The sequence below is a fragment of the Poeciliopsis prolifica genome, unplaced genomic scaffold (assembly GCF_027474105.1).
Source record: "Poeciliopsis prolifica strain line A6 unplaced genomic scaffold, Auburn_PproV2 SCAFFOLD002, whole genome shotgun sequence".
In the NCBI taxonomy this organism is placed as follows: domain Eukaryota; kingdom Metazoa; phylum Chordata; class Actinopteri; order Cyprinodontiformes; family Poeciliidae; genus Poeciliopsis; species Poeciliopsis prolifica.
The window spans coordinates 4,658,469-4,679,960 of record NW_026562377.1 but is presented as its reverse complement, the minus strand read 5'-3'; the positions used below and the strand labels follow the sequence as shown (position 1 = coordinate 4,679,960).

At 37.8% G+C, this 21,492-nt stretch overlaps 1 protein-coding gene across 1 annotated transcript in view; it reads right to left on the bottom strand.

Annotated features, from left to right (window-relative positions):
• Positions 1-1,358: 1,358 nt before the first annotated feature.
• cachd1 (cache domain containing 1) overlaps positions 1,359-21,492 on the bottom strand; it is a 73,969-nt gene continuing 53,835 nt past the window's right edge. Inside the window, exons 9-27 of the mRNA XM_055054290.1 lie at positions 21,044-21,316; positions 19,010-19,159; positions 18,518-18,641; positions 18,261-18,378; positions 15,882-16,050; positions 15,657-15,799; positions 14,796-14,977; positions 13,742-13,852; positions 12,768-12,890; positions 12,167-12,266; positions 11,265-11,381; positions 10,860-11,020; positions 10,554-10,640; positions 9,210-9,326; positions 8,194-8,345; positions 7,335-7,496; positions 6,315-6,392; positions 6,123-6,224; positions 1,359-4,258 (exon numbers count right to left, since the gene is read on the bottom strand). Of these exons, the coding sequence (XP_054910265.1) occupies positions 4,008-4,258; positions 6,123-6,224; positions 6,315-6,392; positions 7,335-7,496; positions 8,194-8,345; positions 9,210-9,326; positions 10,554-10,640; positions 10,860-11,020; positions 11,265-11,381; positions 12,167-12,266; positions 12,768-12,890; positions 13,742-13,852; positions 14,796-14,977; positions 15,657-15,799; positions 15,882-16,050; positions 18,261-18,378; positions 18,518-18,641; positions 19,010-19,159; positions 21,044-21,316 (2,720 nt within the window). The 3' untranslated portion in view covers positions 1,359-4,007. The remainder of the gene's footprint in view (positions 4,259-6,122; positions 6,225-6,314; positions 6,393-7,334; positions 7,497-8,193; positions 8,346-9,209; positions 9,327-10,553; positions 10,641-10,859; positions 11,021-11,264; positions 11,382-12,166; positions 12,267-12,767; positions 12,891-13,741; positions 13,853-14,795; positions 14,978-15,656; positions 15,800-15,881; positions 16,051-18,260; positions 18,379-18,517; positions 18,642-19,009; positions 19,160-21,043; positions 21,317-21,492) is intronic.

The window sequence follows — 21,492 nt, the reverse complement described above, 5'->3', positions numbered from 1 at the left end:
TTTTATGATGAAGCTCGAATCTGTGTGACCATCTGTATTTCAGTCCAGCTGCTTAACTCTGAAATGCTTTACAGCAACTCACAATATGGAATTACAATATTCTGTGTACACAGATTGTTATGATATGCCACATGAGTGGAGCAGCAAACAGACTTTCCCTTAAAGGTGCAGTGATACCTTTAAGGGGTTTCACTGCATTGATACAAAAACCTTTCAGGCCTTTTTGTATTAGTTCTCAGCCATTTATTGCTTTTGTTTTTATAGGGATAAAAAAGGGAGCTGGAGTAAAGTCATAAACGTAGCGTTTAAAAGCCGTTTCAGCCCTGTGTGCCAGGTGAGGCTCCAAAGCAGTCCTTATGGAAATTTACATTAAATTTGCTTCTGTGGAAGAAATCAACACGCCACCTCCTGATCTGTCCTCTACAACTTTCTTTATGAACTACTGATTTTATTTCAGGTGGAACCTTAAAGCCTCAGCTATGTTTTATTTCTAATAGCTTTTTTTTTAAAAGAAGGTTTTTGAAAATCTAGTGGCCTTTATCCATTAGTAGCTGTAGAGGAAGTAGGACAGAGAGAAAAGGGGAAAACAAAATGTAGTTAAAGACTGCTGGAGGACAAATTGACCACTTTTCTCCACTTTTTTTTTCTTGTATTAGTCTCAAATTTGAATTACTTTTGTTTTCTCCCCATAGAAGCTATATCTGCTCTGTCTATCGGTTTGACTGTGATGCCTTACAGAAGGGGCATCAGCTGACAGCAATTGAAAATTCTCCCTTTCCTGACATTAATTTTTTACTTCTCATCAACATGGAAAGTACTCCTACATCAGCTTTTCTGTTTCTTTTTTTGTGTATCTGCTCTGTTTTTTCAAACCTCCAGGTTTGGTGGTAGCAGATGGCTGTTGCATGAACTGAGCCCGGATCTGGAAAGTTCTTCTCTTAAAGGGAAGGTTTTTCTTCTCCACTGTTGCTACATGTTTGTTGTAAAGTCAATGCAATAGATTGTTGTTGCTACATGCTCCTTTAGGAGGACAGAATGCTGCAAGTAAACGACATGATGCAATCTGCTGGGTTTAATTAGATAGAAAACTTTTAAAACTAATTTAAATAACTATTCATCTTTCTGTTTGATGAGTATGATTGATTGGAATGTATGTGTGGTTGAACGTAAATTTCTAGTAGTTCTGATTTAAAACTTTACTAAACACTCATGTTTTTGGATTGAGAATACCTGAATTAATTCACAATTAATAGAAAACATTCAAACTTCACACAAGATTCAAACCCAAGACTTTCTTGCTGATTTAGAAATCATTTAGCCTCCCCTCTGACATCATCCTAGGAATCACAGACAGACAGTTTAACTGTAAAATGCACTTTATCACATTCACATTGCAATTAATCTCAGTCAACTGTATACAATACATTGGGAGCGGGGTTGGGTGACGTACACATGTTCCTTCGGTCAATAACTTGTAATTCTGTGTTCTGTATAAACACACATAGTATTTTTTAAGTCTGTTTAGAAATACTGCTGAAACAAAAAGATGTCGATTTCAGTTTGTAGGGGGAAAAAAATGCTTCCATTTCCTGTATGCCTGTTCCACTCGAATCAAAAGATTTGAGTGGAAAAAAAGAGAAATAAATTAAAAGTTAGGTGGAAACGTTTGGTTTGGTCGTTAATGAAAAACTGTCGAATCTAATTTAGTGTGTGGAGAGTTGTTTTGTATTTTACATAGTTTTCAAAGACACACAATAATAAACCTTTAAAAACTACAATTCTCTTAAACATAAACTGTGTATTAAAATTCCCAAGTACTGACTTCCATCCAATATGGACCTAAAGAAAAATAAGCCTAAAAAAATAAAAGAAAAACATCCAAGGCATCAAAAATATAGCCAGACACCATGAACAGACTATTCAATATCTGAATATCAACATTTGTTGTTTTTTTAAATGAGTGTACAGGACATTAATAACTATTCATGACTCTGTATTTACAGCTTATAATGAATCTCTGCAGACATAGACATCTTGGCATCCGTACGATGCCACACCGACAGGACCTGATCAAAACAAAAGCACGGAAAGAAGCAACCTCTCGGGAGAAACAGAGGATTTTCATTCATAATAAATTCACCTACTAGTCTCTAACACCATTTTAAAAAAATAATGCTTTCAAGGAAAGTGTTTCTGGTGGATAATCACACATTCATCACACATCGTCATTCTCTCTGACACACACAAACACATGTGAAAACAAACAAACAGTTTGAGTGGTTAACCAGAGGAGCCGACGGTCGGGTGTAAACCTCTGCCCAGCAGCAGCAGCGTTCCTCTCCTTCCATTCTGATGAGAACGACGTCGATGCACACAGCCTTCACACGCAGCACATGCAGCATCAGCTTGGCCTCAAAGGCAAAAAGGTCGTAGTGAGACAATGTCCTGTCCCGCTTTCTATTCAGGACAGAAAATGTCCGCCTACGCCAGGAACTCTTAAAGGATCCCCCAATTATCATCCTGACACAAATCTCCCCCGGCAGTGACTAAAGCCAGGAATGTTTTAATGCTGGTGTTGGCTTCAGCTGCTGCTCCTCCATCTACCAAAGGTTGACATTTTTTTCTTTTTCCATCCCTATCAAAGATGCTTCATCTGAACAAGAATACACATACCTCGGGAAAACTGAAATATGTGTTACATGTCATGACACAGAATAAGGCTCATTATCTTAATCCAGCTCCCCCCAAAAAAACATTCAGCTTCTTACACAATTTGAATGTGTTTATGGATGGTTTGAGTTGAATCTGAGTTTGTTCTCACCATAAGCTTGAGAATGGCCCAAAAATCTAAATGCAATGATATCTTTACTGCTGTAAAATCTGATCATCATGTGGAAAAAAGACTTGAAACTAATTTTATTCCATCATCTGTCAGGGATGTGTAGCCTTTATAATCCAAAGAGCCAACTCCTTATGAGCGGCATATGTAACAAGACTGAAAATGAATAATGTGTGAAAAATATCACAATATAAAAATACTGTTGCAATAATAAAAAAGAAACAGTTTTATTTAACCTATGATAGTAGTAAAAATAGATCGAAAAAATGTAATGGTATCTGTCTCTTATATTTTCAGGGGCGAAAAAAAAAAGCAAAAATAATGAGCCTTGAATCTGATGCGCTGTTTGCAAAATGACTTACTGCCTCACTGCTTTGTCAGCTCTTGAAGATCTACGTCTTTAATAAATAGTAGAAAAATAATATTGTATTCATAAAGTGTTTTTTTATGTATTTGAAGAATTGAAGAATTTTCTTCCCTACGTTGACATTCACAAACATTCATGAAAGTGTTCAGGTATCACCCGACAGACAGCATGTTGGATGACACCAGAAGCCTCTTTTTTGGAGAAAGGCTACAACTCCCAGATAAACTCTGGAGACCAGAACATTGAGAGAAAAGTAATGAGTTCCACTAGACGCAGCTCTATTAGGCAGAAAAAAATGTATATATTTTTCTGTTTTTCAGAGATGCTGCCCCGGGTGTGAACCTCTGGGCAAGAGCCCTTTGCTATTTTGGGCTGCATTTATAGTCAAGAAAGATCCATACTGGACCGAACCTTGAAAGATTTGTGTCTCTCCTCAAAGTTTTTGGGCTCCAGTTGTCTCCTGTTCTCGTTAAAACTGCGAGTTCTGAATCCTTCAAAGGAAACAACTGGAAATCCCAACTGCTTACATGTACTGGCCCAGGTCTGCCTTTTGCATGTGCTTTAGGTTAGGTTGAATTAAAGCGGGGATGAGAGCAAGAAGACGTTGCCACGTCGACACATCGTGGCATCATTCATAATTCAGAGTGTGAATCCGAGCATCTCCGAGGAACTGGGTCCAGCTGTGGTGATCTTCCTCCACTCATTTGAACCTTGAAGTACACAGTGTGGATCGTCTCATTAAACTCAAATGTTTTACAAAAATACGTCTTTTATTAAGAACGAGTTCAGTCCGCCGGAGCATCAGCACTCTGCGTCCACGCTGTGCACGGTCACAGCAGCCTGCAGGTGATGCGTCTGTGTGTGTAGCGGGTGGTGGTGGGTGTGCACGTGTCGGTACGGGTGGAATTTGTGGCTCAGGAGCGCGGCTGTCTGAGGGGGCGTGTCCAGGTCCATGTCGTCGTCGTGGTTACCGACGTCGACCCCTGCCGAGAGGGGGTCGTTGTTTCCGGGCGGATTCTCGCTGTCCTCCTGTGGACTCATGGTGCTGTAGCCTGAACACAGAGATTGATCATGTTACCATCGTCCTGGACATATAAAAATACTTTCTTTAAATTTCAATAATTTTATTGTTACTATTGGATAAAATTTTACCATTTGTTTGTTGTCAGACAATAACAAGTTTTATTTTATTAAAGTTTGACATCCAAAAAGATTTAAAATCCAAGAGGAGTTAAGACTGGTCGCCTTTGACATCATCACTCGTGAACGAAATTCAATGTAGAGAGAATAACAAGAAAGGTGAAAATGCCCAACGATTGAAGAAGAGGAGGGGAGAAATGAATAAAAGAGATGAAGAACTGTCCTCGGAATCACAATAAGTTTTATTGGCTAAAATAGTGTGAACAAGAAATTTGACTTCAGCGTAAAAACAGTTTACAGACATCGAATATAAACATAAAAAACGACTTTTAGAGGAAATAAAATAAAGGATAAAGAAACAACTTGTAAAAATGAAGACAGGTTGAAATAATTCATTTATCCACTAATCCACTACAGTATTAGTGCTTTATTAGTGCTTTAAGCTAACTTTGAAAATATTTAGCACACCTAAATCCCCCAGAGAAAATTTTTCTGGATACATTTTAAAGCACAAATTTACTCTTGTTTCGGAACCTTTCAGTGGAATAAAATTCAACATCTGTGTTGAATTTTACATAATTGCTCTTATTTTGAATGGGGTAAAACCTTTTTATAAAGTAGTTATGTTTCCTCTTCTCAGATTCCCTCTATTAATGGTAGGAATTTTTTTTTTACTTCCACTGTTAGTCCAAATGAGTAGCTAGCTTGAGGATATTGTTTATCCTTTTATACAGATGTTAGTCTGTGCTGCAGTAATTTCAAAAATGCCATATTTAAATTTATTGAACAGAATAGCTGGATTAGTTAGTTTTTGTACATTTCTAAAAGTGAGATTACGCTACAGTAATAAGAGATTCATTAATTTTGTGGCTTTTTATGCAGCTGTATTCTTTACAAGTGGCACTAAGTGTCCTGCATGCAAAAAAGATGCAAAGAGTACAACGAGAAAGTGTTCCAACTCATTTGTTCTGTTTCACCATCTGTGGTGCTACATTCAGCAGAAACGCTCACACATTCTGATTTTGTTTCATTTTAGCCCACTCTCTTCTCTTCAAGTTCACCCTTGTTCTCCATCAAACATCGGTTATGCAACAAGTATGAGAGATCCTGGTTGCCAGGAAGTGGAATGATGCCACATATGTGGGAGGCAGAAAGCCTGTGTGGGTGAAAGTGTCCGTCCACAGCAAGTGTCAGACTTAGAAAATTCTTAAAAAGCGAACATGAGCCAGTCGGCTCAGATGAAGAGAAAATCAGGGTTCAGGCTGGTTATTAATGCGAAGAATAAAAGGAGAGCTCAGAACTGGGAGCGAAGGGAGAATGTGAAACTGAACCGAACAATTATTCAGGTTTCTTCTTTTGGACCTTTATGAAGCCTTGAAAAAAGGGAGGTTTTTCTGTTTCCAACGTGTCAGAAAGTTCAGAGTCTGGACAGAGAATTAAGAAACCTTCATTTTTGTCACGTTACATGTTGATGTCATAAAACAAAACCTAGCTATCAGAGTGATTTTTACCCAGTCTTATTTGCAAAACAACTTAGCAGCTTAATTCACTGGAATTGTTTTACAAGGATTGTGATACATCATGTTGGATTCAGGTCTGGACTTTGACTGGGCCGTTTTTGTAGCTCTGGCTGTAAGTTTAGGGGTCGCCTCACAGAATTTTTTTCCAGTGTTGCACTTATTTTACTCCATCCATCAACCCACCAACTCAGTCCTTGTGAAAGGTCTTCCCACACCATTTTGCTGTTTTACTAGATAAAGTGTTTGTTTGTCTTACCGTGGTCACTCTCTGTCCCTGATCGGCCCCAGTATCTCCGTCGCCGTTCAGGACTGTGAGTGTGTCTCTCAATAACTGCAGCTATGAATCTGGTGTTACTGACTGAAAGTTAAGACAGCGCACAGGTTAGCAAGGTGCTAAATAGAAGCTTCAGAGAAATGTTTGAAAATAGATTTAATATGGTGCGCTTACTGATTCCTCTGTCTTCATGACTGTCTTCGTCTCTCTCATCTCTTTCATTGTCGAGGTTGGACATTCTCACAGACATTTCTGGAGGAAAAGTAGAGAAAAATGACATAAAATAGGACACACAAGCTTTCAACAGGTTAGGAGTGAAATGTTAAAGGAAAGGACAGAACTGCATTGTTTTCGTGTCAAAGTGGCTCTTCTTATGGATTACAAAGAAGAGTTAAAGAATACTTAACTTTACAAATATGTTCAAAACCAAAACATTTGCCAACAGTTTAATGATTTACAGTCATTATTGTTATTCTACAAGAACCCACTGAAGTATAAACGACGACCTGTCCACAAGACAGTAATAACAAAAAAAAATTACTATGTATTTCCCATCTCATCGTTTATTACAAAAACTCATACTTATTCAAGTAAATCGAGACGAAAAAGAAAAAGGATGAAAACAATGATTGCTTACATGTTGCTTTGAATATAAAATGAGTGATTGAGCTACTGATGAAATGTGCTGGGCTGACTGATGATTGGGAAGCATAAGCACCTGTTTAAAAGTAGAACATTTAGCATATCTGCTGGCATGGAGAATTTAAAAAAGGATATAAAAAGCAGAGTGCAGCAGCAGCAACTAAAGAACAGCTGTTGCTCTTAAATCCTTTTTTAAGCGTCAAATATTACGTTTTCCCCAACTGATGTACAAGTGTTTACTATATTTTGTAATTTGAGGATATATTTTTTAACACACATTTCCTTTGGTAAACTGACACAAAAAGTTAACATGAGCATTGTTATTCACAAGTAAAACTCTGAAAAATGTGGTGTACATTCATCTCCAGCCCCACTTATTTCAACCTCATTTTCATGTTATTATATTATTTCCTTATAGCCTCTGTACTAAAGCTGTGGATATTGTTTTTGTTTAATTAGAAAATGTCAAAATATGCCGCTTCATCTGGAGTTGCCTCTACTTCAATAAAGATACACCGTTTCTTTAAGACATGAATCTGTCCCCACACTCACCCTGTGCAGCAAGTGGTGACATGTGCTGGTGTGAGCGTCTGTGGATCTGATGTCTGTAGGCGTACACGGCCAGCACCAGCACCATGATGCATCCCATGATGCCCCCAGCGACCGGACCTACAGGGGCGCTCTTGATCATGTTCAAAGATGCCACTTCCTCATCTGCAAAAGAAGCGAAAAGAATGATGAAGAATATTTTTACTCATTTTCAAGGAGCATTTCTACTGTTATTGAACATCTGCTTTTCTGCACTGCACTGAGATATTGCATTGTGAATATTCTGTCATCTCTTTTAATGTTCAACATATTATGTATGTACATGGAAAAAAGTCACCATACTCATTTGTACATTCCTTGGATTATAATTTCTTTATTGCTTATAACTGTAGAGTATTGTTATGTTGTAAAATATATTATCAGTGTTATTGTTAGTTATTTTGAAATTTTTGTGTGAACCTCTTGATCCTGCAGTCACACCTGAACATCACCTCTGGAAGACAGTGAAGGATATTTCTATTTTTTAAAAGGATCAGTTAAAAACCTTCCAAAAGCCTGAAGAAGAGACAAAATCAAACTATTTATGCTGAGATTCAAACCCCTGCTGTGATGCTGGTACATTTTTATACATTATTTCTGCTCTATCATACGTGTGAAAGATTATTCAACGCAAGGCTGGCAGCCAAAGCTGTTGAGAAAACATGTACACACATTTTTCAGGGAAAAAAAAAAAAAGAATAACAGTCCATAAATTACATGATTAGAAAGCTGCTATTTCAAAGCAAATGTGTTCTTGTTGTATTTTTGTAGGTTGTGCATTTTCTTCTACTTTGTGTTGATTTCCAGGGTTTCTTTAACTCACCCATAAGACCCAGACTATCTGCATATGGACTCTTTGCTCCAACGATGCCTCCAAAACACTCCTTCTGCAGGGCGCAGTACGGCTTGTCCAGGTGGGTCTTACCGTCGCTGTCCACCATGCACCACTCACAGTCCAGCACACCGAAACAGTCACTGAAACAGAGCGGCATTCAGAGATTAGAACAAGAATATAAACGTGAATGTACTGTGCATATAATAAAAGGAATTATTATCTTCATTCTCGGGATTTTCTTCTATGCCAAGTGTAGGATTCTATAACCAGGCAGTAATGCCAGTTTCACTATAGGACTTCATGTAACAAGAGATGTTTGGAAGAGTCATTATGATCTCATAAACCTGAGAACACAGCATCAACTACCAAGCACGGACCTGAACGTAGGTCAGATATTCAAACAAAATTATTGTTAATGTTTTATTGTGACATAAAGTGAGCCTCTGCCTATTTGTGGTTCAGTATCCATGGATTCACTTATTTTGCATTTTTCTGCAAATGTAACTGCAAGTTATTCAAAGAAGATTGAATTTTTCAGTTTTTTTTCATATACAGAATATCTGAATAAATATTCAAAAGAAATTTTAGATTGGTAAGCTGAAACTGACTGATGTTTTCAAAGCAGCCAATGCCATACCACCAGTTATTTTTCTTGGTGCTGATTGACTGTAACTTAAGAGTGGAAAGAAGTTAGCTTAGTGGTTATTCTAAAACAGTTTTCATTGTGTATATCAAAGCATATTAAGGTATAGTTGGTGTTTGAAGTATTAAATTTTCCATTTCAGAGGGGATCACGGTGTCTTGCAAATACTAGGGGTCCACCGTATAATAAATAATTTTATTAGGGTAGCATTTTTATACTGACCCTGTACAGAGGTACAGAGATCACAAAATCACTGAAAAAAACTGCCAACAAAGGTGTTGCATCGTATTTCTTGCTCTTTCGACTTGCAGGTTACAATACAAATATATGCATATTAAAGAAGTGTAGAGAGCGTGTGCACCTGCTAGAGTATCTCTGGCTGCAGCGGGTGTTGATGCACTGCGGCAGGGTGTCGTGCAGACCGGGGTCAATCACATTCAGGCTGACTGGTTCTTGATGCACCTCACAGCTGGGATTCCTGTATAACAAATCAACAGGATGAAGAAGACAAAAACACAAAAAGGGACACTTCTATTGGTTACAGTAAAATGGAAAAAACACAAAAAACAAAGGAGCCATTCAAATCTGGGAATGAAACTTGCAACAGGAGGGAATAAACGTGATCATATGAAGTCTGTTAAAGCACAGCGAGTCAAGCTGACAGTGAAAATGCTAATTACATAAAGCAGGGATCTGAGACATTGACGTGCTGTCACAGGCAGCTGATGGCTGATGAAAGGAGGTGGGTGAAACAACAAGAATGATAGACAGAGAATGATGGACAGATGCAGAGTGACAGACGCAGAGAGGAAAACTGGTAAGGCAGTGAGTTAAACAGAGAGGAGGACGAGAAAACCCCAAAAACATTCATCTATACAATGTATTTCATATATAATGCAAATATTATAAGCAAAGTCTTCTGTAGGGATGAAGGGATAACACTTTTAGATGGATAAAAGTTCAGAGTTAATTTAAGATTCAATTAAATGTAATTTAAGATTGAATGTAATTTAATCTTAAATTACATTCAGAATGATATTTTATGGCTCATTAAGCGTCTGACCAAAGTGCAAGTTAAAAATGAGTATTTCCTCAATACATTTGTGGGAGTATGAATGTATTTGAGCCTGTCTGTAAATATGAGTCATAGTAGAATGAAGTAGAATAAACTTTAATTGCAGTTTGCTTAACAATATATTAAGATTTGAAGTAGAATAATTCTCAATCACTAACAAAATAAACAGCGTTATCATTAAATCCAATCATTAAAGTATAACAATGTGAATTATGAGTGTATGTAAACATCTAATCAGAGACCTTAATACAGAAAGAAAACATAACATGGGACAGAGAGTAGTTAGTGTTTCTTTAAAGCCAGTTTTTGTGTTAATTTACAGTGAATTGTGAAAATTCCTGTTGCAATACTGAGACATGATTAGAGCTCCTCTAATGAGTCATCTCAATACTCTGTGGATTTCTCCCCTCGTCTTCCCGAATGGTTATTGCGCTCTCTTCTGGACTCCCACTGCTTTACCTTCACACCCAATCCTGAGTCCAAATTACTCTGCAGGTTCCAAGCCGCTTGTTCAGCATTCGGTTTCATCACCAAACTCTCATCTGTTTCTCACTTTCTCTGTTGTCATTCATAAAGCAAACTTGTGTTTGGACCTGTAGCAGTAAGACTTGATTCATTTGTGTGACTGACCTGTTCTCAGCATTGGTGAGATTGCCTGTGCACTCATTGACATCCAGAGGGCACTCACATGGACACTCACACTCATTCTGCTCCATCCTGCATAAGGAAGCAGACCAATCAGCTTCAGAGTAAATAAAGGATATTATCATTTTCCTTTAGAGTTTTAATAAACATGTGCTTAAACATACATCTTTCGGCAGGACATTTCTTCTGCCTGCGAACTATATTTTAGTTGCTACATAACCTTGAAAAACTTAAATAAACCACTATTTTATTCTTTTTTCTAAAGAAAAATAATTTTCTACCAGCAACCACCTGTGGCAGTTGAGGCAGAGGCGGTCCACCGTGCTGCAGGCGCAGAAAGCCAGCGAGTCACACGTCTCATTGACAATGCCGGCAAATGCATTGGTGCCAGGGATTCTAGTCAGGCGATACTTGGAGCAATGGCTGCCATGGACGAGGTTGGTGAGGTCTCCCTGAGTGAGGAAGAGAGAAAGTATATGTCATCCAACCAGTTCACCATTTATGTCTCAATATGCTTTTTAATTCGGTCAGTTAACTCTAATCAGATTTGACTTATTTTTAAAGAAATATGGTTTAGAATTGGGAGTAGTAAAATTTGCAGTACAGAATACCACCACAAGATGGCAGTGCATTACTGCATGATGGTTTAGAACTGTTTTTCGGAGACGTCCTCTGATCCATTGGTTTCTGGCTTACCACTATGCTGGTGTTGAACTTGTAGAAGCGCTGCACTGTTCGGTCACTGAAGCTGTTGCAAAGATTTTTCTTGACAAAGTTTGGATGATTCAGGATGTCATTGGCCACGAGTGGCTCCTAAAATAAAACACAAAAACAACAAACAAGGAGAATATTAATTTATAATTGCATATTTGTTGCTCTTTGCAAAATAAAAATCTTTATATACTTTAATTGCAGTTTGTTCATTTATTTTGTTTCCCTGATTTAATACCCAAACGTGAAAGGCAGTTTTTACAGAGATTACAATAAGAAAGTGGCTCTAACTAGATAACTGAAACAGTCATTTTGCTCTATAATAAATTAAATATAAGGACATTGCAACGATGGAAGATAATTTGGTATGAGTTGCTTTGCCTAGATAGGTAACTTCATCTTAATTTAAACAGTAAATATATTTTATAGACCCTAATTCTGAAAGTGCTGAAAATGTGAAGTAAATGTTGCATAATCTGCATTTTAAAGCAAATTAGTCATCTTAAGAGTCCTCTGTATAGAAATAGGAATTCAATACTAGATGTGGATGATATGTAATCAAAGTTTGGAACAGCAGCTGGACAACTTATGCACAGGACACATTTTGTTTATGTGGGTAATGACACTTTTACTCGGATTATTCTGAATGGATGTGTTGCGGCTCATTGGTCAAAAACTGAAAACATTTGGAATGTATGCAGGAAAATTAGGTAAGGTAGGACAGACAGCTGTACCAGACCACTGAAGAGACCTCAGATGTTTGTGACCATCAAGTTATTGAAAGTAGAACATTCTATCTTTAAAGTGGTTTAACTGTTTTTGTGTACTCTGTAAGTACAAAGGCCTGCCTAATTGAAACTAACTTAATAAACATCTCAACCTTTTACCTTGTGAGTGATGTGCTGTTGTTCTGCTGGGGCGTGACCCTTTGGGTCAATGAGGGTTGGGTGAGCAACCAGGTATCCTCTGTCTTCCATTATAAAACACCTGAATTACAGAACAAGTATAAGTAACAACTTCAAATGGAATACAAGATACAATTTCCTCTCTTTCCGTCCAACAACAGCCTTCTTTTAACTGAATGTTTTGGCTCTATTCTACTTCTGACTGCTTCGCAAATATTTTGCCATATGCAGCTTCTTCCTGTTGCAACTCCCTTAAAAACTAAAGCTGTTTTACATGGCTTATAAAATCAAAAAAGAACAGGGGGATTGGCTGGAGAGTTGGGGAGTACAGAGAAATGGTTGTGGATGAGAGATCAAAAGGAAGAAGATGAATAAAGTTATGGGGTACTGATGCAGGACTCCCTCAGGACTGCTGATAATCAGCTTATTTCTTCTTCCTGCTTTCTGTTCTCTTCTCTGTCTCTCAGCAACTTTTGTTCTTCCCCAGTGAAACATGAATGTTGTAAGCTTGCAAAGACTTCCAGGGGAAGCAAAGGGGGGGAATTATCTGCAAGGACGGGTGAAAAATCTACCCTCTTCCTACCTGATCTTATGGCCTTTATCCTGGTTGCAGATGGGCAGCAGATCCAGCAGGACCTTATAGAAGTAGCGAAGAGTAAAGTCTATACCCATCACTGCAACTGCATACCCAGGGGCCATCTGAGAGCTGCAGGCAGAGCAGAAAAACAGAGAAAAATGAGTCATGTTGAAAGAAAAAAAACAAAACAAAAAAAACCTAAAGCTGGGAAAATTTAAATTCTCTAAACTATCCCACAAGTAGTCCAACTTTTATACAGATCTCTGTAAAACAAGGCTAAATTAAACACCAAAAAAACTTGTAATTTTGAAATCTGTCTCAGACCAACAGTGTTTGTTACACTCACTGACCAATTCAACAACAAAACATAACCCTGCCTTATCACACACCCTTAAACTGTGTGTTTATTTCTATCCAGAATACCTGAAGGGCCTGTGATAAACAGTTTGGATTGTGGCGCTGTAAGAAACCCGGTGGGCATGATGCGCTGTTGTATTTTAGGCTCACTGACGTAGAAATAAACATTCTAATCTCTGCCCAGGACTCTTTCTAGACATTTTCAATCTCTTCTGCACCAGCGACCCGACATATTTCCATTTCTCTCCTTTTTCCTCCTACTATTGTGTAGTAATACACTGTTTTGCCTGATTGTACTTTACAAGAGAAGAATTATTGATAATTTAACAGAATTTTACTCATTGAAAAGCAATGAAAGAATCAGTCTCAGTATCTTCTCATTTGTGCCAAATTATTTTCTATTTTCAGAGAGGGTCATTTCTCAATGAAATGACCCTCAGGATAAAATTCTTGCTGATTATGGTATCTTCCTTCACAACAGTGGCTCTATTGAGCAGAAACGAAAAAGGCTTAAACATAATGGTCAATAATTAAACACTTAATAGGGGTGACTCCCATAAAGCTAGAGGAAAGAGACCAGACATTCCATTCACTTATATTAATCTATAATCATTTCATTTCACCTGGAGGCATGAATGGTGTGGCTGATAGTGACGACGTATCCTGCGCCGCCAACATCCAGGTAGGGACCGGTGAAGGTGATGAGGCCTGGGTTAGCCACAGCATGCTGGTACCTGTACGACACACACAGAGGGTTACCCATGAAAAATCAAAGGAAACAACAGCTACTTCCGTAATAACGTTCACAAAGTGAGATCCATATATAGATTTACTACATGCAGAGAGGTTTTGACTATTTATTTTGAATAATGTTGATAATGGTTTAGAAGTACTGAGAACAAAAAATTGTGTTTCTTAGAAAATTTGATCACATGAGTAAATAATTATGTCACATTTAGGTTGACTGTGTTTTAGTTGAAACATTGGATTTGCTCATTTTTGTGAGGCTAGCTAGCAGTACTAGTAATTCAATGACAATAGTTTTTCCCTTATTATCTGTATTTTATCATGGGTACAGAACATTGTGTGCTGTGCATTTGACATTCTAGGATAAAATTGCTATAAATGCAAATGAACAGATAATTACCGTGACTTTCATATAATTTTAAGTGGCTGCTGTTTTGAATTAAAATTCTCTGGTCAGAATTTCGGCTACGAGGTTCTCTACATGTTATTTCCAAACAAACATAACTTTAAAGAAAGGTGTGCTTTTTTTGGAAAACGTTTTGACTTTTTATGCATTTTAATAGTGTAATGAAATGTTTTTGAGCACTTTGTACATGTTCTTGTTTTGTTACGGTTAATTCCTGTAAAGTTGCGAACTTTAAAATTGATATTACATCCATATAAAAACCCACATTAGTAATGTGCTGACGTGAGTTATTCAGAAAACATAAATTTGATAGTAACTGATTTAATATTAGAAAAAAAAGCAGTTCAAACTTCATAAGAGTAACTTTACCAGACTGAAGCTATGGATGTCACACATTTGTTTCTCTTTAACAGGAGCAAACTCCAGAATTATTCTGGATCGCCATTCGCAGCCCAAAAACAAAACTCCAAACATCTTTAATGTCATCTTGACCTCCTTTTCAAACACACCAAAGTAAACCTCACCATTGTCTGCGGGTCGGGTCGAACGCTTTGTCCATCAGCGATCCTGGGTAAATCCGGAGCACCCCGCTGGGCGTTGCTATGTAACGCCGCACAATGTAGCAGTTGAGGCTACTCATTTCCATTAGTGTCATCCACTCATCCGTAACATGACTGGTTGCCATAACCTCGTTCCTGACAGAGGACTGTGGAGGGGAAAAGAAGGAGGGATGAAAGATGAGAGAGGATGGAGAGAAACAGCAGGAGTTGAAGAAACTTGGATTCATTTTGTTTGTTTTTGTCTTGAATGCAAGTTGTGAAAACTTTTTGCAATGTTTGGCTTGAGAACAAAATGACTAAAAAAGAAAATCCATTCATGAGGTGGCAATAGGGGAAATAAATCTGACTGATTAATCGCTAAGCCTAGAAAAATCCCATCTCAGAACCATTCTGAGACAAACCTCTGAGTTTGAAAGGGGTGATGAGGTCACTGGAGGGGGTCTTTAAGACTGGCCTGGGAATCTGCACTGAGACTCAGCTTTGGTCTTCCAACTCCCCCCAGGAAAGGAATGCACACAGAATGCCAAAACCTTTGTGGGAGTTTATCCCCGTCCTCTTAAAGTTGCAGGACATGTTTACGACTTCTGACATTTTACCTGCAGAATTATTTAAAAACAAAGTTGGCCAAAAACACCTATTAAAGCACAATCCTCCACAAAACATGAAAACGTTAAGCAGAACTTTAGGATACAAGTGTCATAACAGGAGGAAGAGATATAAAAAGGCCTCCAGTCCAACCTCAGGCTGGAGGTGAACCATGTGTTCGTTAGGTAAACAAATGACCTCTTTATGTGTGAATGTTGTGTGTTTCAAAGGCTTGTGTACCTTGAGGCCTGGGTTGGCAATAAGCCTGGTGTTATCACTGAGGTAGGCCGTGTAGTGCTCCACCATGCGCTTCGTCTCTGGCTGACTGAGATGTTCATATGGAGAGGAGAAGCTACCAGCAGACAGCATCACTGTGGGAGATTCTGGGAAATAGGCAGAAGAACAGTAGCATTAGAGCTAAGTAAGTTTATAATAAAGGTCTGTTTAATTTATAGTTGTCCGTACCAACAGTGGCGAGCTGCTTGAAGTGCAGGCAGGAGCTGGGTTGGCCCAGCAGGTCTAAGCGATGGTACAGCAGCTTCGAGCTGGGCGCCGTGTTCAGGTTCTTCAGCTGCTTCACTGGGATCTCCGGCTGGATGTACACGATGCACAGAATAAATGATGTGTCCTGGACCTGAAGGAAAAGAGAGGAGAGCTTATTGGATGCTTTTATGACTCCTTTGTTACCATAAATGAGTCTAGTTGGACATACCCAATGACAGTCAAAAGACATTCTCTTTTGAATGTCTTGATAAAAACAAATTGAAAACAAGTTGTGTAACATGATTTTTGATTCTATAACACCCTTTTAAAGAAATGGACCAAAAAATGGAAGTCTACGACATAGAGAAAAAGTTACACTTTGGTATGAACAATTTCTTTATTTGAAAAATCTTCCTGCATCTGACGTACAAGATGAATTATTTTGCAATTCAAGATATCCAGAGTTCTATTTGACAACTCAATACTTTTCCAGGCTTAGATTTCTCAATTTACCCATCTGCTTTTATGACACCTAAATATTTAAACAAACTACATTTATCTTGTTGAGTTTTATTATCCGTTTTTTGTATAAATCATAAAAATAGCACAAAGTTGAAGTTGGGTAATGAGATGAAAGGCTAATTTACATTTGTTTTTTTTTATATAACATTTAAACTAATTTGAATCAGCACTTCTCAGTAGATAAAGTACCAGTAATTATTCTGCACTAGATACAGATTATTTAAAGTACTGTTAGTAATATTTCACATCTATCAAAGATATTAAACAACAGATGTGAACTTTGTTTTACATCTGAACCATTTAAGAAAACCACACGTTTCATTTCAAACCCTAATTTAAGATGGGCTCTGAATTAGTTATTTAATGGATTCTCAGTAAGTAAACAACTGAGGTTTGGTAAAAATGAAGATCATGATGTTGCAAATATAAAATAAAAGATTTCATTTAAACATAATCAACATATAAATACATTTATGTAGTTGATCATTTAAAAAAGGTGAAAGTCTAAAAACACAACTGTATTTCTCAAGACCAGTTTTAAATTTTGATCTTTTTGTGATCACGCATCAATATGTACCCAACTTGGGAATGTTTCATGCATTTTCTATAATCTATATTTCCTACCATGAGAAAGCAACATTTTCTAAAGGTAAAAAAATTAACCATGTGACTTCCATAAAGATCAATTAGAAGGTCACTGCAATTTATTTTTGGTTGCTCACAAGTCACAAGTCAAATTTGAGGAGTTTAGAACCACAATCAGTGAAACAAAGGTGGACTGTAAAATCTCTAGAAAACAATATACAGTTAAATCCTAAAGTGTGAACATTTGCATATAAACATACAAATATTTAAACAACTGATAAGTAATAGCTAAGTGAAATGGAGGTAAAAATAAGCAAAAATTGCAAACTGTTTGAGAGCTGAAAAAAACATAAAAGCCAATTTTGAAAATTAAGATAATTTTGGAGACTCTCTACTTTGTATCTTAACATACCCAGGGGAGCAACTACTTATACTTCCAAATAAATATGAAGCTTCAAAATCCTTGTGTTCAGCATTCCTGTTTTAAAGACAAGCTCAACTTTACAGTGCCAGAGATTTATGGCTGCAGGACAGCATAAATGTGTCCCTTTCAAAAACAGATCTTAAATTAACCCTTCATTGTTCGTCTATCGCTGCATATGTTACTTAAAATCAGGCAGTAACATAAGTGTCATAAAAATCCAAACTGTTCTCAAAACCATCTCTTCAAATAAATCTGCATCTCAATCCACCTGGATATTATTAGCAGAGTAAAACAGGGCGACCTGTGTGGGAAACAAAACTCTCTTCTCAAATGATGTTTTTGTAGGCAGGTTCAGTGATGTTCTGGCTCTGGAAAGCCCATTAAAACCCCTGCAGCCCTGCCAAACTCATGTCAAATGTGACTTGTTTGAATGCTTGTTCTTGTTTGGAAATAATAACCCAAATATCAGAAAGCACTTTAAAAAAAGCAAAAGTGACATGCTGAAATTAAAGATGATTCTTCTGCTTCTGCCAAAACATCTAAATGTTAGGAAGAAGAAAGTCCCAGAGTGGTGTCATGGTGATGTGGCCGTCCTGTTGCAATTTGTTCCAAACATTCAACCCAGATTCAGGCAGGTTCTGGGTGTTGGGGCTTAATGGGTTTTGTAACACTAAAAGTAATTTAAGACTGTGAAGGATGAGCGCATAAATCTTGGCAAGACTTTAGAGAGCAGTGCAGTGACAATAATGTACTTCAGATGTGGAGGCAAACATGGATAAATCGGATGTGTTTTCAGTGGTTGTTGGACCACACACCGACTGAAAACCTACCAGTTTCCAGGCATAGCTGACATTATATGCATCTTTGCTGTTGTCCCTCAGCCGGTTTGTGTGCCAGGAAAGGGAAGAGTTGACAGGCACAGCAATGATCTGACTGCCTAAAGGGAGGCTGCACAAACAGAACAGTCAATCAAAAGATTAGTGTAAAAATTTGACCCAAAATCTTCCTACTTGTATAGCCATGCCTTGAGCAATTTGAGCTACTGCTCTCTTTGTCACTTTTCAAATAGTTGTTGATATTCTCTCACCTGAGGATGTTGAGTCGGACAACAGGGAATCCTGGGATGTTCTCGTAGTGGATAATATCAGTATGCAGGGGCGGCTCTGCCATTAGGTATGGTCTGGTCAAAGATGGATGCATCAGGGTGTAACCTTTCAAGATCAAACGCAAGATTAAAACAGTGGAACTGTATTTGTTCTATGTTTTTACTTAAATAGTCAATGAGTACAAACAGAAATCCATTAGGAGATCATATGGTGCCCAGATTTTCTGCTTTGTTAGTTCTGAAAACTAACCGGCAGTAATGAGAAACAAAAAATTTCAAACTTCTTCATATCAGTGAATGTACCACACTAAAAGCTTCCTAACTACACTGAAAGCAATAAGTGCTATCTAATAAAAACCTCACTAATGTTTCACATGTCTGCCAAGCAGACATGTTTGAAAGAGTTGGACATAAAGATTGACTCAACATTCTGGATGATTCAGACGTGATTTTGCTGCATGTGCCTCTATGTACCTTTGTTGTCGATGAGAAATGTATAAGAAGCCAGCGAGTCTTGGTAGTAGGTGACATCCTCGAGGATGTAAGCCAGGTTCACATCCACTCCGACCACACCGAGGAGCAGGTTACCGAAGTAACAGGGCCGGCTCACAGTCATGATGAAGCCTGGGGGAGATGCAAACAGGCACATGAGGCAGCTTGTCAGTCTTCAAAAGACATTTCTATTCTAGCTGCTCTTTTCCATGTTGAAACACATCACAATTTACCAGTCATCAAGCAATATTGTTATAGTTTGAGAAAAAGAAATGGTTTTATAGTCATACCAAACACCTGAAGTTTTACACACGAGCCACATTCATTTACATGAACACAGTTAAATTAGATTTACGTGCCTTGCCCAAGGGAACAACACATGGATAGGAAGGAAGCTGAAATCCAAACCTCAGCTTCCTGCCTGCAAGATGGATACCATTTTCTATTGTCCCAAACAGCCCAAAAGGCTCAGATATGGTAAAAATTATGTCACATTTTGAGACATTTTTAACAGCAAATAAAGGTTTCTGTTATGCTAATTTGTAGTTTTAAAACAGGTTTTTAAAAGCAAAGACATGTCATTCTCCACACATTTACAGCTAGAACAGATGAGTAATGTATCTTAAAATAAATTCAGATTTTACTGAAGTAGAATATTTTCACACTGAAACCCAAACTTTCATTTGAGTACAACTTGGTGAAGCATTTGTAATCTATTCTTTTCTTTTGTAATTTAGTCAGGGGAGGGGTCCAGGAGATTTTAATGACTAAACCATGACTTCCTGTTTCTCTGACTTAATAATATAAAGCATCACAGAGGCCCCTTTTCCATAACCGTTCTTCATTTTCCATAACCGCTCTTCACTGAAGTGAAGCAGATGCATACTAATTTTTACATATTGCAAAACAACTGCAAAACATGAAGAAAGGCACTACTTAAAACATTTTTATGCAACAGAATTTGGGACAAGACTGGTGAGTTTTTCTTAAATCATGAGCAGCATGTCCAGAGGTAAAAACATCCCTGTAGCTCACTGTTGGAGAACTGCAGGCATATTTTTCCATGTGTGAGATTATGTTACTGGTATAAAAGGTGGTTTTAAAGTTAGTTTTTTTACACACTTAACAGCTGTGCTTTAATGTGTGTATGTGGGGGAAAGCAGGGGCACCATAAATCAAATGCAGCATGATTTGGCAGCAAAACAGAAAAAGCACAAAATTCTCAAGGCTGCATTTACAATGTATTCTGCCAACAATCTGGTCAAATATGGCCGACTGTAAAGTTTTACCGTGGAGGTAACACTGAATTTCTTTCTGATCAGTCTTTGCTTTATTCAGGTAACAATATACTCATAGAACATTATGTTGTTCAATTTAGTCAACACAAAAAACTGAAAATGTATAACTTTTTTGGCATAATAATCACATTTTTGCTCTATTTATGCACTGATAATGGAAGACATGCTTTAGTGCTGGAATGAAGATGTTTATAATTTTCTGTTGGATGTAAAAATCCTGCCTCTTTAAGGTACCAGCTGCACTTTTAAAGTCAGATTTTGTTCATTTAATTTTTAATTTAAGATTGAATTTGTTGCAATCTAATTACTAATTGTTAATTTTTTAGCTGTAGATGCATCTTTGGCTACAAATGATCAAGGGTTCACTAAAGAAATGCTTTTTGTATTTTAGGTAATAAAATGTTCATTTTCTCATTTGAAAACGAATATATTTTTTTTAAATTTGCATACTTAAAGGCATTTCTTATATTCTATTAAAAGGTTTAAGTGGTTGAATGAAACATCAGGAGAATGTTCCAGTTTTGCTATGTTTATCTGATGATTGATTAACCATCATAATATTAGAACAACTGATTACTAAAAGAATCATTAGCTGCAGCTATACTTGATATGGACCAATTAAATCCGGACTGATTCATTTCTATATTTAAATGGTCAAGTATGAGATGGATGCTTGCTGGAGTTTTCCCTTTCTCCCAAGCCGGTCCCCACTACTCACCGTCTCCCATGGGGTCGGCGTAGGGCAAGCTGAAGCGCACCAAGTCAATCATGCGGTTGGGCAGGTTGATGTAGAAGCGTCCCACTGATGTTTCCAGGTTGCTCAGCTGGTTCAGCACCATCATGCTGCCCTTTACCACCGGCATCATTGGGGCTCCGGCCGATCCGGGCGAGGCGCGCTCCCGTTCAAACGCTCGGTCAACGCCATACTTGACGGAATTCTGCTCGGCCAGGTCTCTGAGGAAGGCCAGCTCTTTCAAGCCTGTGACTCCCTCTGAGGGAGGAAATGGGTAGAGGAAGAGAAACTGAGCAACAACATGACAAGAAAAGTTAATTCTGAACCAATATCATAAACGGACCTTGGGTTTATGGCTTGACGTGCCTGTTGACTTGGTAACCAACGAAAATTGGCTTTCACACATGACTGAAGTCTTGCAAAAATATGAATAC